General features: G+C 42.5%; 2 protein-coding genes and 1 long non-coding RNA gene across 4 annotated transcripts; 1 reads left to right on the forward strand and 2 right to left on the reverse strand.

Annotated features, from left to right (window-relative positions):
- Window positions 1-1,906: 1,906 nt before the first annotated feature.
- Window positions 1,907-2,724, forward strand: LOC4327780 (uncharacterized protein OsI_030282). Its single transcript, XM_015773083.3, has one exon. The coding sequence runs from the start codon at window positions 1,991-1,993 to the stop codon at window positions 2,462-2,464; it is 474 nt and encodes a 157-aa protein (XP_015628569.1). The 5' UTR covers window positions 1,907-1,990; the 3' UTR covers window positions 2,465-2,724.
- A 308-nt stretch (window positions 2,725-3,032) lies between these two features.
- On the reverse strand, window positions 3,033-9,258 carry LOC107280227 (uncharacterized). 2 transcript variants are annotated; one of them, XR_010742759.1, is made up of 5 exons: window positions 9,093-9,258; window positions 8,909-9,006; window positions 8,730-8,831; window positions 3,397-3,459; window positions 3,033-3,314 (listed from the first exon to the last, which is right to left on the reverse strand). It is a non-coding gene; the product is annotated as an uncharacterized lncRNA (long non-coding RNA). The 2 variants fall into 2 exon arrangements; XR_010742762.1 differs by having other exon boundaries at window positions 3,397-3,465.
- A 2,857-nt stretch (window positions 9,259-12,115) lies between these two features.
- On the reverse strand, window positions 12,116-15,369 carry LOC4327781 (transcription factor MTB1). The gene is made up of 2 exons (XM_015765822.3): window positions 15,044-15,369; window positions 12,116-14,341 (listed from the first exon to the last, which is right to left on the reverse strand). Exon 2 carries the CDS (start codon window positions 14,334-14,336, stop codon window positions 12,483-12,485), a length of 1,854 nt encoding a protein of 617 aa, XP_015621308.1. The 5' UTR covers window positions 14,337-14,341; window positions 15,044-15,369; the 3' UTR covers window positions 12,116-12,482.
- Window positions 15,370-17,554: the final 2,185 nt, after the last annotated feature.

A 17,554-nucleotide genomic window follows, 5' to 3' on the forward strand; every position in this document is an offset into this window, starting at 1 on the left:
ACTCGTTGGGGACGCACCGTCGGAGGCAGCATCGGCACGGGGATCGATTGCGCGATGTGGGATGAAAACGGAGGGGATATAGATAGATAATGCTCGTATCATATTTGTGTTCATATTCTTTACCGATATAAAAACAAATACGGATAGCTCGAATACAGAAACAATACGGATTATCTCAAATACGAACAAAAATCGAATATGATCGGGCACGAATACGGAAACATTTTTTTCTCGGAACACGAAAACCAACTCAACTTCTAATAGAAATAAATATCAACATATATAATTAGCTCATTTTATATAAAATGAAGTATAATTTATAATTTTTTAAAAAAAATTAAATAAAGTATGTATATATTGATGTATTGCATATCAATCACTTTGCAATCAGAAAATTAAATTAAACAACTTTTTTTCAAAAAAAATCCAAGATAAAAAGGGCATTTACTTCCCTCTCGCCCTAGGCCCCCAAAATGGTAGGACCGGCCCTGATTAGGCCCCCATCTTTTTCTCTATTCATCATCAGCCAATGCCAAAATTTAAATTTTAAAGCTTAATTTTGAAGATGAATTTGAAGTTTCTTCATCAAAGTTTATTTTTTAGCATTGGCATTTAAGTCGCTAAGAACATATATATAAAAATTTTACCAACAATTTACTGTATTATTATTTTGCTAATATGCCATATGGCATATTATCCGTATTATCCTTAGGTTCTGCGAAGACAAATGGTTGGGAAATGTAACCCTGCGAGAACAGTACTCGTTCCTCTACAACATTGTCAGGCACAAACATGCAACTATCGAAGATGTCTTTCAAAATGGATATCCCAATTTTCATGGAGAAGGGATCAAATTGGATCGAAGTTAGTCACATGGAACACCTTATCACCACACATCGCTAATATTGGTTTAATTTAGGAGCAAGATGAGTTTCCATGGAAGATGACCCCTAATGGACAGCTCCATATGGAGTCTCATTATCATCTCTAGTTTATAGTGACATCTCGAATATAAATAGACGCCCTTGGAAACTAAATATGCCATTGAAGGTTAAGATTTTCCTTTGGTACCTTCATCGTAAAGTTGTGTTAACCCAAGACAATCTAGCTAAACATAATTAGCAAGGCGATCAAAACTGTTGTTTATGTAATAATAAGGATACAATTAAACACATTTTCTTTGAATGCCTCTTAGCCCATTTAGTTTGGTCCATCATTTTTGTGGCGTCAAGAATTACTCCACCCGATAGTGTTTCACAAGTGGTCACTAGTTGGCTTTCGGGTTTTCAAAAAGATATGTAACCATATGTCCTGTTAGGGGCGACTGCCACATGCTAGTTGCTTTGGTTACGTAAGAACTATATAGTTTTTGATAGAAAAGTTATTTATCACACATACATGTCATATTTGTAACTATCCATTGGATGCACACCTAGGTTATTCTTAAAAAGCCGAGCTCGTGGGATTTGGTTATTGCGACGTGTCTACACTTGGAGCGGGTGGTCAATGAGTGTTTTAACTAGGGACATAGGTGGTGATCTAGTCTTAGGATGATGGTCCTTGATGCTTCTTGTACTTAATTTCTTTTAAATTGGTTCATATGTGTTTAGTTGTGTGGATCCTTGGGATGCAGAGGCTGGGAGTGTTACTTAGCGTAGTAATATCACCTTGATATAATTGACCGAGTTCAATAAAAGATTCCATTGTCAAAAAAAAGCAACCAGTTACCATGACTATGCACCCGACACCTGGCTTCTCGCTAATGACATGTGATTGGGAGAAATGCGTGGTGGCCCAAAGACTTGGCACATATGCATGCAACCAACTAATTTTTGACCACAAAGCTCCTGCGGTCCTAGGCCATCGCCTTACACTATTTAAAGCAATCACATCCCACTTTCATAATAGCAAGCAGCTCATCAACCTAGGTTAGCTACTTCTTGTTGCATTGAATCATCCATCATCAAATCATTGGGATATATATTCCACGATGGCCAAGGTAATCACACTAATCCTTGTCGTTATTACAGTGTCAACCATGCTAGCCTCACCTGTGGAATGCACCAAGATTCCTGGTGCCTTTCCTATTGGAATGTCTCCATACAACTTTACGACAATGATAGATATCTTCAAAGTGGCCATGTTAGTGCCAACGGAGGATTGCACCTCCAATGTTGAGATGTGCATAAGTGAGACATGCTCCTACATCAGAAAAGCCCTCGATGGTGTTGTTGATGCTGCCCCACCAGCAAAACAGGCGGAAACTAAGGAGGCCACGGCCAAGATGGCTGGGATTGCTGCTACTATGCTCGACACAGCCATGGCTTCAGGAGAAAAGAGACAAGTTGCCGCAGTTTCCATTGCCTTCATGCTTGCTGCTGATGCGATTGACGCATCCGCACCTGCTGACAAGTTTAGAGTAATGGATGAAACATTCAAAGCAGCCGCTTCTCCTATCGCTTGAGCAAGCAACACCTCGTCTTATCCATCCATCAATAAAATTAGCATATGCTACCACAACCACCACCAGATGTACTGAGTGGCATCACGATACTTCATGTAATAGCCGGGTTTTTCCCTATAGTCTTAGTCATGCTAATGACTTGGTCACACTGGCTCGAAGCGGCGTTGATCGAGCCATATGGCTAGATAAGACCTACTGATATGTTGAATTTTCTCTTTTGCTTTGTATAGCAATTTATGAATGGAATATTTAATGGCCAATATTAAGTCATATGCATATGCATCATTAAGAGTTAGACTAAACCTTGTGAGAGTGGGTTAAGTCAAATGTGGTTCATGCATGCCATGTGTTTGTGCAAAATCACACCAAGGTATTGTATGATTCCTACCCACGAGTGGGACTTGTGATGACCGTAAAGTGTTTGTGCAAAACCACACTCACAATCAAAACAGAAGGCATCTCTCAATTAGCTGTCAATGTCACTATCAGGCTGAGACCCCTAAAGAGATGTCTTGTTCTTCAAAAGCTAAAGCAAATTGTAAAATCAAATCAGTAAACAAACATTCAGTGACACAAACTCAAAGCAAACTCGCTTGAGTAGAGTGTTGTACCATGTACCGCAGGCACAGGTGTCCCAGCACTCAGATAGTGATTTTAGTGGAGTATCACATAAGCCAACATTTATAGTTTTTCCATACTTCGCGGCATCAGCGCCGGTAGTATGAACTTTAAGCAAATGCAGTGTAGTGTGCTGATACTGACTTTATCGTAGCAGACTATGCAGTGTCCTTTTTTTTCACCAGCTGGGTGCAGTGGCACGTAGCTGCCCATCCCATCTATCCATGGTAGACTGTGCATCAACATGTTACAATCAGTCAAAACAATAAGATTACAGTAAAAATGCAATTACGAGAAACACATGCATAACTTACATCAATTCTTTCGCTGTCTTTTTTTGCCTGCACCTTTTTCACAGTCCTTTCCAGTCATATCTTCTGCATCTTCACAGTTCTTTCCGGTCATACCTTCACAGGTGGAATTCTAGAAAAACAGAGTATACTACTATACTAAAGACAGGACGTAGTACTGACGGAGAAAAATAGTTACAGTTAGGCTTGTTTGGATTAATGTCGTGCCAAAATTTTTATAGTACTAAATCTTAAATAAGTTTTAATACTGTCGAATTTTTAATAGGTTAGTGATATCTCAACTATATTGACATCTACTGCAGTACTGACAACAAAAAATGAAAGGGCAAAATTTTACATCAATGCAAATATTATCCGCTAGTACTCCTATAGTCATATGCTAGTTCTCCCTCCATTTTTAGGATTCAAAATTTATTCTCAAAAACTTGTCACTTTATATTTTTTTACCATCAATTAACTTTAATTCAAAATTTTCTTCATCATACCACTAACTACCCACCCTCTCACATACAATCCTACATTATTTAATAGGGGCACTGATTTATTTCTTACTAAATTTTAAACTTTAATAAACCTTAAACTTTGCTAAATACTTTCTCTGTCAAATTATAATGAACCCAATTTTTTTTAGAAAAATCAAACTCAATAAATTTTTAACTAATGATCATATTAATCATATCATGTAATGCTAATTTTATATCATTTGGAAACATAACATACAATAAATTAATGGTCAAAATATATCATTGAAAATAGTGTAAAAATAAGTATTATAATTTTGGAATGGTGGCATGTACCAAATAGGATTAGTGAAGTATGGCAAAATTTGAAATCATATACTCATCAGCATCATACAACTAAACAGGAAAAAATATATTAGTAGTAGTACACACTAGCCTTTTTCTTTGGTCGCGCTGATGCAGCCAGTCGTTTATGCGTTTGACACATATTTTACATATCACTAAAACATCGGCATGCCGTTGGCATGCTTGCTACTCAACCTATATATACTTACCACTAGAAAATACTAAATGATAAAATTGGTGTGCTCACTATTTAAAATATGTATATACTTCTTTTCTTATTTGAAATTTTAGAGTTTTTATAAAATATTTTAAAAAGAAAATTGCGAACCACTATTTTAGTTTGACAATATTTATTATGTATAGAAGTGAAAAATATATTTGTCATAAAAAATATAAAAATATAGAACTTGTATGTCATGTCAAGTAAAAGTACAAAATTTAATCTGTCATTTTATACATAAGTTTTAATAAAATCTAAACAAGTAAATTTTGAGATTTGTCAAAATTAATTAGTTCCAATATATTTGTTTGTGGATTTGAATATTTGAAAGATCAATCATTTAGTATATTCAGAGTTTTTTTAAAAAATATCTTGTCTAACAAAAAAACACAATCGTTTTTTTGGCTGAGGTATTAATGATCTTATTTCATGACATAAGAAGACAAGGTTGCCTTCTTTCTTTGTTTGTTTTCGATTTTTTTTTGCATAATAATGTCGAGTTTACTTATATATTCTATAGTTATATGAGTAGTACCGAGTAGGCGTAGTATATTTAAAGAAGAAAATGAATGTAAATTAGTTGTTTTAGATTTGTTTGTTTCTTAATAATTTTGGGATTACTATATATTCTAAAGTTATAGGAGTAATATCGAGTAGGCGTGGTATATTTATACAAGGCAAAGGAGTACAAGTTCGTGTGATTGGAAAGGAAAGATAGTTTCGGAAGCCTCTGAAAGCCTCTGAAATCCATATGTGATACTTTTCTCTAGATTTTTCTCACATATGATTGTTAGGTTTTTTTTTTCTCTACTATAAATTTATGATTTTTCTTCAAAGTAAGAGGTGCCACGTGGACCAATCAAAAGCTAGCAAAAGAGCTAGCTTTAGATTATTACTCCCTCCGTTTCAGGTTGTAATACGTTTTGACTTTAGTCAAAGTCAAACTACTTTAAGTTTGACCAAATTTGTAGAAAAAAGTAGTAACATTTTAGACCCAAGACAAATTTATTATGAAAATATATTCTGTCAGGGTTATGGATACCATATACCCAATAGTAATTGACTAAGCTAGGCGGGGCCAACCATATACCAAGTCCTATACGAAATCATACCTCATATATAGAAGGAGTTCCGGATAAGGGAGGATGAGTAGAGTTCCATATGGAAACTACAAGGAATATTTGGATTTTATCTATATTGGTCTCCCTAGTTCTACTTGGACAAGGAGATATCTATGGGTATAAGTACAAGACCCCATAGGAGGAGAGAAGGGACAACATATCAACGCACAAGCCAAGACAAGCCAAACATCGATATCAGAGATAAGCCTAAATAAACCCTATCTGGTGCCTGCGGAGGTCGACAAGAGGGATCTAGCGCCATCTCTGATCTCGGCGAGTTTATATTCGAGGAGGAAAACTATCCTGTCGTCGACTATGTGTTGGTTATCTATGCCGCCAAGTCAACGACATCTAGATGGGTTATCCCAAATATTGTACTTGTATGATTCTGATGAATATAGAGTAACACCGGCTTCGGCCAACAGGAGTAGGGTTGTAACCTTCCTGTGAAGGGGTCCGAACATGTATAAAATCCTTGTCTCTGTCGCTTTTGACTCAATCTCGCATATACCCTGGTACTGACGATCCCCATACCATGCAAATACCGTATTCGTCTAGTCGAGACCTCAAAAGTCGACGTATTCAATTATTGATTTGATGAAACTAATTTAGTATTATAAATATTATAGCACCCTCTCTCTTTCCCCTCTTCTCTCCCTTCTTCCTTTCTCTCTCTCTCACTTCTCGTCTTATAGGCAAGTCGGCCGGCAGGGCGAGGGCGCGAGGCGGGAGAGGAGGAGGTCTGGCGGTTGGCGACGGGCGACGCAGTCACGTAGCGGCGGCAGCGCGGGAGCAGGCGCCTCGTGCAGAGTCTTCGTCGCGGCGGCACTCCTGATCGCAGTCAACTTCCGAGGAGTCCCTGTGGTGGGAGGAGGAGTCACGATTCGCGAGGAGGGTTGGATAGGGGAGGGGCGGAGGATCACGTGGAGCAAGTCGAGGGTGGAGCAGCGCTGATCGGTGACTATGGCTTGATGGAACTTGGGTATCTCCATGCCATCAGCGGTGCGATTCATGGTGGCGGCGGCGGGATTCGTGGAGGAGAGGGGACTGGGACCCGAAGCGCCACTGCGACGACAACTCTGCACGCCGCCCGGCCCTACCCCTGCCGCTGCTGCACGACAACGACTCAGGGCCCCTCCCGTCAGCCCTATCCCTGCCGCTGACACCGCCATGACCGCCGGAAGAGGCAAGAAGGTAAGGTCGGAGGAGAGGCTCATGGCTCCCCACCGACTTGCCGTCCCGGGGACACCACCGCCCATGCTAGAGCCATCTTGGACCACGACATCGTCGACCCTTCTCCCAAGTTGTTGCCACCGCCGTATTGCCGTCGCCGGCCGCCGACACCCTCCTCCATGCCTACGGCCTCTGCAACCGATGTCTCCCTTTCTTCCGCGTCGCCGCTGCATCGCCTGTCGCCGGCCACCGACGCCCTCCTCCTCTCCTGCCTCTCCCCGCGGCCGACTTGCCCAGAGAAGTGAGAGAGAGACTGAGAGGAGGAAGGGAGATAAGAGGGGAGAGAAGAAGGGAAAGAGAGGGTGTTGATGTGGAAATACTGACATGTGGGGCCCACGTGGGTCCCACGCTGACTCAACTGCCACATTAGACAAAACTAGGGGCAAAACCACCTAAGGACCTAGAGTGATCCGGTTTTGTAAGTTAGGGATGATATATATCTATTTTGCGGTTGGAGGATGATTTTGTAATTCGATGACAAGATGAGGACCTCATATATACTTTTTCCTTCCAACAATAATAAAAGATGATTCAAAGTCCGATCAGTGACGTATCAGGTTAAAAAGGTCAGCAAATTTGCAGGGCATTCTGTGATACATCATTCAAACAGAAAAGACAAAAACATGCGAGTTCATTGTGTTTATTTTAAGAAGATAAAGAAAATATTAGGATCGACTTTGTAATCTTATATACTATAGTTTATTCTTATTAAGTGTAGTTAATACATTATTTATCTCTTCTCTCATTAAGCTATATTCCCCTAATTATTTCTAGCCTTTGGATGATAGAGCTATGGTCCAAATTGTCTCTTCTTTCTTCTATCTTAAAACATGCAATCTTAATTATTTTTAGACTCAAAATTGTATCAAATTATTTTCATTTTGATAATCAAATTACATTTGTACATATTATGCAACGTAATTTTTCGCAGCAACGCGGCGGGATATTCATCTAGTTTAACAAGAAAATAGGCACCCAAATTCAACTTGATAAAACTTTTGGTCTAGGTGTACACCCACACTAGCTATCGACCAACTAAGCTGGCTTAGTTCCTTACACAAGAGACAGCAGAAATTAGGAACGGTGCACAGGTACGCAATGTTTGGTCGCTGCTTGTCAAAGTGGCTTCATCAACATGCTTAATTGGGTGATTGTGAAACTTTTACTGCACATTGGTGATGGCCAAACTACACCTGAATATGATGGACCGCTAGCATGCAGCTCGCTTCCGAGCTCTTTTTCCCAACACACATCGAAACTAGCAAGCAATCTAAACGCAGAAAACCGTTTCCTAGTACCTAAACTCCCAATGCAAGCTGAAGAACAAACAAAAGAATTGCAAGACATCATCTAATTAGTTGACCCTTATAGACAATGCCAGATGAGACGATAGAATGTGCACCAGGCTGGGAAAACAAAGAGAAGATGAAGAGTTGTGACGAATGCCATTCATTTGGTGAAACAAAACCCCATCCCGAATAAGAATTTTTTTGCGTGTCTGCTTGCAAAAAAGACAGATTACCAACGTGAATAAACATTATCAGCAAGAAAATTGTGCAAACAGCCTTCAGATATATGCAATCAGCAAACTGAAGATTCCTGAACTTGCAAGCCCAACATAAGTTTGGTGCAGGAAATCTACAGCCGAATCGAACTTGCCAAAGCATTTGAAAGCAAACACTACAGAATCTTCCTCGCTTCTAGAGACCGAAGTGACGCAATAGCCTACCGCATCAAGAACTCATCACACAGCACACATCGAAACGCTAAGAACCAGCCACAGAAATAGATTGCCATTACCACCCCCAATCCCGACAATTAAATTGAATTTGCGATTCAAAAAAAAAAAAGGACACACCGATCCGGATACCACCCCCCACCCCCACACACAAACCACCTTGCTTCACAAACTCTCAACCGAAAAACCGGCCGCAGAGAAGACGACGACGAACTAACCAGAGAGCCACGCCTCCTGCTGCTGCTGTGCCCACCTCCCGCGCTGCGGTCGCCGGCTGACGCGCGCAAACTCCAGCCGCGCTTCCATCGACGCGACGAGTCCTGCAATGCTAGATGTCATTACTCGCGAGAACGCAATATTCTCAGGAAGAGAAGGTGAAGGAGAGGGGGAATCGTACTGGCTGTCGTCCCGCCCCGCGGTCGCCGCCGCCGCGGCGGGGGCGGGGGTGCGCGCCCGCCCGCTGCTCCCTTGTTCGCCTCCGCGCCCCGCGGCATCCTGTGGATATGCCGATCAAACCGCGAGAACTAGATTCTCATAGACAGAGAAGACGACGACGTCGACGAAGGAGAGCGAAGACGTACAGGACGTCGTCGGCCGCGGCGTCCGCTGTCGCCGCCGTCGATCGGGCGCGCGCCGCCTTCCCCTCCGCCGCCGCCGCCGCCGGCATCCTACTCCTCGTGCCGCGCGCGTGCAGCGTTGCAGGAGCGAATCGTGATTTGAGTTGTTTCTGAGAGAGCGGGGGAGGAGAGAATCTTCCAGAAACGAGGCGGGGGTTTAAGCTTGTTCACAAGTATTAAGAAAAGGTGCAAAAAGACCATACTACCCTCAATGATTATTCCTGTACTAAAACTCAGTGGTGGCGGTCTGTTTGCTGCCATCAAACTCACACGTGCATTTCAAACACATTGGCGCCAGAAAGCTGGTTAAACACAGTAAAAACCCACTCACACGCAAATTAAATTTTAAACTGGTAGGCGGCAAAAGCACATACGGCAATACAAACTAGTACTCTATTCTTTTCTTCTTTTTCACTGATAACTATGCTGAGGGGTAGAATCGATAGATTTCTGGTAAAAGTTGTACTAGGTTGTAACATTTGGGACAAATTTTGAATGCCAAAACTTGTTACATATTGGGACGGAGGGAGTAGCTACTAATAAGCTTCCGTGTGGCGTAAGCACCAAGCCACCAGAAGATGTTGTTTAGTCTAATAATCACTTAGTAGACTTAATCTAGTGATTAGTTTCATTAATACAGACTATATTAGAGGCAAAATGAACCTTCCAACCTTATCATATCTAACGAAAGAGTAAGAATGGTTGATGACTGATGGTGATAATACTAGTATTACATACTCCCCCGGCTCGTCCTTGCATATTAACTTAATTTGTTACTCCGTCTCTCATAATACACATTCTCGCTAACTTATTTTATAATATTCTATTAACGATCATAAAATTTACAAATTATTTTTTCTTTGCAAATATGTTGTTTGGTTTATTTCATGATGATGAATAAACCAAACGATTGGACCGTATATGTGAGGATATTAAACATATTATTTTCAATGTGATAGAGCTATATAGAAGTGTGGATAAATATGTGAATTTGAAACAAAATTGAGAATATTGCCAATATTGATCAATCGGGTTTTGTTTTACTAGAAGACAATCGTTTTACTAGAAGACAATCATGAGAGGAGGTAACCACACCTCAATGATTTGAAATTTGCTGAAATTGTTTCGATAGGGGAATACGGTATATTTGGTGGGAAAGGAGGCAAATGGTGAATGTTGAAATGATTCAAATGGCTACTAGATCAGCTATATCTATTATTACTCTTGCACTAAATTATAAAATGGCAAGCAAAAAACAGATACAAAACCACATGAAGGATGGCATAAACCACCTCCTACAGGAAGAAACTCTCAAGGTAAATGTAGATGCTTTGTTTTTGACATTCTTTCGAGTACAGAGGAGCCAGAGCATACGAGATGCGCAAGGAAATTTTGTAATTGGTTCTTTCAGGTACTTACCCCATGTTGTTGATGGGGAGATAAGCCTACGCCCTCAAGGAAGGAGAGGAAAAGAGAAGATTGAGAAAATACGTAAAACGAGGTGAGCCATTAGCATATGATTAATTAAGTATTAACTATTTTAAATTTTAAAAATGGATCAATATGATATTTTAAAACAACTTTCTTATAGAAATTTTTTGCAGAAAACACACTGTTTAGTACTCCCTCCGTCCCAATATGTAACAAGTTTTGGCATTCAAAATTTGTCCCAAATGTTACAACCTAGTACAACTTTTACCAGAAATCTACCAATTCTACCCCTCAGCATAGTTATCAGTGAAAGAGAAGAAAAGAATAGAGTACTAGTTTGTATTGCCGTATGTGCTTTTGCCGCCTACCAGTTTAAAATTTAATACTTGTCCACGAGCTTAAAACTTGTTACATACTGGGACGGAGGGAGTAATTTGAAAAGCATGCGCGTGGAAAACGAGTCACAATCTTCCCTATCTCTCCCTTGAAAGAACGCAGCCACACTTCCAAGTGGTGGAAACAATGCGGCTTTTCGTCAACAAATTTATATGAATGCAATATTTTGACGTGATTTTGCAAGTCTCTGTTGAGCGCTTCGCCGGGAAGCCAAATTTTTTGGCACATGTTCTATCTAAACATACATCTAATTTGATTTGAAGAGTTCTTGTATTGATGAGCCCCTTATTTTACTGAACGTTCTGTGTTTTCATATCAATAAAAGTGTGCAAAATGGCTTTCTAAAAACATGGTCCAGAGTTAAATTTAATAGGAGCATTACTCAATTATATCTGTTTCTTGTGCTATGTTACGTAGACAGTTTCTATTGATATCTCGCCCACGTTAAAAGGAAAAAAAACTCCCTCATTTATTGCATATACCGCTTTCCAAACTGATCAACAGTGTATTTAAAAAAGAGATAATCCATGAAATGCCATTGACAAGCGTCTAAGTCCTAGAAATGCCATTGACAAATGTGAGTTCCAAGAAATGCCATCGTACAAACGATTTTGTCCCAAAAATGCTATCGCCGTTAGGATTCCGTCCATTCCGTGCCGTTAAACACACTGTTCATCCTATAGAACTTAACGGCGTGAAATGAACGGAACCCTAACGGCGATAGCATTTTTGGGATAAAATCGTTTGTACGATGGCATTTCTTGGAACTCACACTTGTCGATGGTATTTCTGGGACTTAGACGCTTGTCAATGGCATTTTATGGATTATCTCTTTAAAAAAAACTATAAAACTACTTAAAAATCATGTTAATATATGTTTAAAATTTAAAATAATTAATACTTAATTAATAATGACTAATATCTCACCTCTTACGTGTCTTTTCAATTTTCTCGTTTTCATTCCTCTCACACACACTAAGAAAATAAGAACCGACAAAAACCTGATATGGAAATGGATGAGAGTCACCTCCCCAAAAGGTCACTAGATTGAAAGAACACAGATCACAGATGTGCCTACTGGCCCATGTAGCCCAGCTTCCCCGAGTAACATGCCGAAGTATAAACACCAACTCACTTGAGATACAAACAAAAACACAGAATTAGCAGAAAAGCAGGTGACTTCTTTCCCAACTCATGCATTTGACGAGATGTACTGTTTATGGTTCTGCCACAAGCAATAAACTAAGAACATGGTATTCTCCCCAATAAACAACAAAAAGAGAAAAACTACACCGACCACAAAAGCCTACCATACAACAATGGCAGTTTTAACTTGAGAGCTTTGTCTTCCCCTTGGATCGCTAAGTCAGAATCTGAGCTTTCTTTCTCTGCCTACAAACTTCTTCTATCAACAGCGCTGAAAGGTGGGTGGATGGGTGTCCGTCCAACCGACTGCTTGCTGCTTGTCTGCAACCAGCGAACGAAGTAAAGCTGCCTCTACCGGTGGCGCCCACTCCCCAACTGATTCTACCCTGAGTTCATCACGCGAGACATGGCGGCAATCACCTTCTCCCTCGTTTGCTGTTCGGCGCCAGGGCACTTGATGATGAAAGAATGCACGGCCGTGCCGTTGTTGCTTGTGATCTTCGACTCCCCTGCATGGACTTCTGCCTCTTCGAAAGCTTGGAAGATGGCCCTGACAGGGTGGCTTTCCATGGGGCTCATCACTCGGACTAGAACCTCATCCTGAACCACCTGAATGTCCACCTCAGGTCGAGGCGTCCGATCCCTCGGATCGATCATTCCAGACTCGATAAGCCTTTCTCGCTCTACCTCCATCTCTTTGAGCTTCTTCTGTAGGTCAGTGATGTATGTTATGGCGTCACCAAGGAGGGATGCCTTGTCCATTTTTGATATATTGGGTACAACGGCTCTCAGTGCATAGAATCGCTGGTTGAGCTTCTCCCTCCTCTGGCGCTCGGCCTCAACATGATTTAGTGGCTCTTCCCTCCCGTTTGCAGGCTTTCTTCCCCTCTTTCTAGGCCGCCGGTCTTCTAATGCAGGTGGCGGACCTTCGTCTTTACACAAGCCATCCACCTCTGCACCATCCCCATCAATACCAGCTGGTTTTTTAGTCAAAACACCAGGTTTGGAACTGGTCCCAGCACTGAAATCTATTTGCCTGGGAGCTTGAGGCTGCAACTGTTGCTGACTCACTAGTTGCTGTGGCTTTACTAGCTGATGTGATTTCTGGAGCTGTGGTAGTTTCTGAAGTGGTGGTGCTTTCTGAAGCTGAAACTGTGTTGCAGTAGAGCTGTCAACTCCTCCATTGTTGCGCGGTGTGGCTTCATTGCTCACAATCAATATACCGTTGCCAAACTTCTGCTGATGAGAATTCAGGCCCCGAGCCTGACTCCAAGTGAAATTCTGCAAACCTCTTTGGACATTGGGGAGCAATGAGCTCCCACCACCAGTCCTTTGTTCCCACGACCTTTCATCTGCCTCTGACACGCCAGTTCCTGGGCCTGCTGAAGGCCGGCCAAGGTTAAGGTCCTTCCCAAAAATCTTTGCCAAACCTGGTGACTTATCTGTAGGGCCACTCCCCTCGTGTCTCTGAACTCCAGCTTTATTGCCAATTGCCCCAGCAAACACAGATCTTATGGTCTGGAGAGTGTCAGAACTCTCCGCTACCTGTTGCATCGAACCCAGTTCAAGTACACCGGTCTCAAATGGAACTAGCACAATAGTTCTAAATCCTGCAGCATTTGCAAGGTATCCCCGGTAACAGTAATTGGCAGGAAATACGTTACGTTCAGTGTTGGGAATCCACAGGGGCACGCCTGCTGCAAATACTTGACCAGGGCCACCAGCACGGCGTGGAAATGCAAAGTACATAGATGCTAGAAAAAACATCTCTGTGTCTGTCACCTGATCAATGCCTGGGGCATAATCCTCCTCGTCAACACCTCCGAATGCTGAGTGCAATCGCTGCAGCACACGCTTGCGCATCCTCTGTTTGGCCTCGTCACTACCTGCAGAAGCAGCAGGTCCCATCTCACCATCATGAGGCTCACGGCAAGAGCCATCCCCCCATCCAAGGACAAGGTCACCGGACTTTGTGCGCGACAGCTGCCAGAATATGGCATAGTTCCAACCAGCACCAGGACGATCTGATTCGACAAGCTCCTGGAGTCTATTTTGCAAGTCCACTGGCAAAGATGCAGCAACAAGGCCCTCGGATATGGCACCACCTCCTTTTGTCAAGTAAGCAAAAGCATCCGTTCCAAGCACACTGGCGGTGAGCGCTCGGTCCTCGTCAGTCCATGTCCCACCAGTTCCGCCATTGGCACCATCCTCATCAGCCTCCATCTTCATCACCATAATACCTACTCAAGATAGTATATATATCAGGCCAAATATAGCACTAAAAATGCGTAATACTCACAAGAATTGACTGGCTGGACGCCACAAGCACAGTTTTAGACAAATACACAAGCAACAAAATATCATTTGGACTTATGAATAATCGGGTGCTGAACTCAGAATAACAGGAACAAAACTCTCAGTTATCATCCAGCTAAAAACACACTGTGATGAGTGATAAAAAAAATTCACTGCTCTTACGTCAGTACAGATTATATTCGCGGACACATAATCGCTAAATAACCCACTCAAATAACAGAAATCGTCCACAAAGTGTGCAACCAGAATTTATAACTAATCCTGACATTTCATATGGCACCATTTCAACGGATAAAAGACATGGAGGGAAAACACGATTGAATTCTATCCAAACCTGACCCAGCAAAAAGTGATACAACCAGTAATTTTCCTATCTTTTTCACGCTATAGGATACAGCCAAAACACCCGTGCCGATCGCGGCCAATCAGATTCCACCCTAAGCAAACCCTCCTCCCGCCTCAACCCGCCCAGCTCGTCAAACCCCAACCATCCCAAACCCCCATCCATTCCACTGTTTCCGCAACAGCGAGCAGCCACATCATCAACAACAACAACAACAACAAACTAGTACAGTATAGATACGGCAATTCTCACAGTGCAGCAAGGCAGCGGGGGAAAATCTCACCGTGCTGGGGCTCCCGCGCCCGAATCGGCGCCGCGGCCACGGAATCCAGGACGGGCGGGGTCTCCTCCGCGCCCCCCCAAGAAGAAAGAGGCGGGCCCCCCCACCCGCCGCTGGCTGAATCCGAGCACCCTCCCCCCCCCCCGGCGACGGCGACGCCCGGATCTCCCCCCACCCACACCCCACGCGAGCGCGAGGGTCCCCCGAATTCGCCGCGCGCGCAGGAGGCGGAGGCGGAGGCGGAGGCGGTGGTGGTGATGGTGGTGCCTCAGGTTTCTCTGGTTCGCGAGGGGATTTCGGGGGCGGAGGAGGAAGGCGACTTGTGATGTGGAGAGAGAGAAGAAGAGGGGGGGAGAGGTGTGAAAGGAGAACGAGGGTGCCTTTGCCTTTTCTACACCGGTGGGATTGGATCCCGAGCCGAGCCGAGCCGAGCCGGTCCGCGGCTCGTTAGGGGCGGGGGAGCCGGCTCGATCGCCGACCCATGGGCTCTTCTCGGCTTTGCGCGCTGGTGGTTTGTTCATACACAGTGTGGTTGCGTGCTCTACGAGCATTCAAGTCGAGTCGATGGAGAGTGGGAAGCATATGGGTTGATTTGTTAATCGGGTTAAGTTAAAATAGGGGATAATTGATTTATAATATGGTTATTATTATTATTATTAATGGATTCTTTATTCGCTTGTTAATAATTGAGGAGCTAGAAATGGTAACATTTATATCTCATGAGTTTCAACAAATTTAGTCTGTTGAATTTCAAAATCATGGGGCTGGTTCCCCTATTCCAACACACCATCATACTCCCATTGGCACTAGCATGTATAAGATATTTACGAACATTCCTAAAAGTAGCGATGTTGCAGATATAGGATATCGAGCCGCTTTGTGGCGTATGGGAGAGCCGGCTCGCTTCAAGCCATTGTTTATATTTGTTTGGGTCCGCATGTTTTCTTTCACCGATGGATATGGTATTTGTGATATTCATTCAGGCAGGGACATAAATGAATTAATGAGTAGAATTGACCACTGCAGATAATTTAGATGCAATTGGACCCTGCTGCAAAGTGTTGAATGAGCAAGCCAAACTAGTGTTTATTCCCCTTAATTGTAACCTCACGAGCTCCCTGAATTCACCAAGATCGAAGCATGCGCAGGGCTGAGGAGCTGGGGCTGAGGCTAAGGCGGCGTGTTGAGGAGATTTTGAGGAAGGGGAAGGGGAGGAGGAGACAACGCGTGATGTGTGAAGAGGGAAGGTGTGAGAGGAGGACGAAGAGGGTGCCTTGCTTTCTCTACCCCCGGTGGGACTGGAACCTGAGCCGATGGATCCGTGGCTCGTGGGGGTGGAGAAACTAGCTCAATTCAAGCCTTGGACTCTTGTCAGCTCAGGACAATTGGTTTGCTCATATAGTGGCCACGTGCTCTTTGATCATTCGAGGAGACGGAGGTTGAGGAGGGATTGGTCTATTTGTTAATCAGGTTAAGCCACAAGAGGAGATAAGTGATTTATAATGTAGTTTTTTTTACTAGAATGACTTTGGTTTATTAATATTTGTATCCTAATTAGATGGATTCTTCAATCTTATGTTAATATTGAAGGAGCTAGAAATTGTAAAATTTACTGGTGGGTAAATGACAATGTTTTAAATAAATTTAGTTTATGAAATTTCAAAACCAGGGGTTTTCGTATCCATGTCTACCTTCTTCAGTTCTTCCTCCCCTTAGGCACTAATGTGTATAAAAAGGTTGTATTTAAACTTCCCTATGTTTATAAGTGTTGATGGATGTAGGATACCTAATAACCCAAACCACTTCATAGAGCATAGAGGACCGGCTCGCTACAAGCCATAGCTTACCTCTTGCTTACTTTCACCAATGGAAGTAGAATTTGTGATATTTATTAAATTTCAAAACCATGGGGTCTTATGCCCTTCCCCACCCTCTTGCTCGGTTGGCACTAATGGATATAAGAAAGATTTTGTACTTCGTAAGATATTTTTGGACTTTCCCGGATATGGCAATGTGGCGGATATAGTATGCCTAAGCCATTCAATAGCGGTTTGGGGCTTTGGGGGAAGGGGGAAACTCGCTCCAAGCCATTTTGGTATACATTTGTTTGGGACATATTGCTTTCTTTTACCACGACGGATGTGGCATTCGTGACATTTATTTGGGCAGGGACAAAGATGAATTAACACATTAATAGGATTGAGCAATGCAAGTAATTTTAGCTATTAAGATTAAATCTGATTAAGATGCAATTGAATCATGGTTGTAAAGGTAGAATAAGCAAGCCAAACTAGAGTTTCTTCCCCCTCAATTGTAAACTTGGAGAGAAATGCATTTATAGGAACAACTCTAAACTCTCTTTTCAAATTGTGCTCTTTGTTTGCCCATTTGGCTGGCTAGCTAGCCAAAAAGATCCCTCTTCAATTCTCCATATTTTATGTGTGCTCCAACAAGCTCTCCATCTATAGTTTCCACTATGATAGTGGGACCCACATGTTAGTCTCTCTCGCATAC

The sequence above is a fragment of the Oryza sativa genome, chromosome 1 (assembly GCF_034140825.1).
Source record: "Oryza sativa Japonica Group chromosome 1, ASM3414082v1".
Lineage (NCBI taxonomy): Eukaryota > Viridiplantae > Streptophyta > Magnoliopsida > Poales > Poaceae > Oryza > Oryza sativa.

Coding starts and splice junctions, on each gene's coding strand:
- LOC4327780 (XM_015773083.3), top strand. CDS start 1,991: ATGGCCAAGGTAATCACACTAATCCTTGTCGTTATTACAGTGTCAACC.
- LOC4327781 (XM_015765822.3), bottom strand. CDS start 14,336: ATGGTGATGAAGATGGAGGCTGATGAGGATGGTGCCAATGGCGGAACT.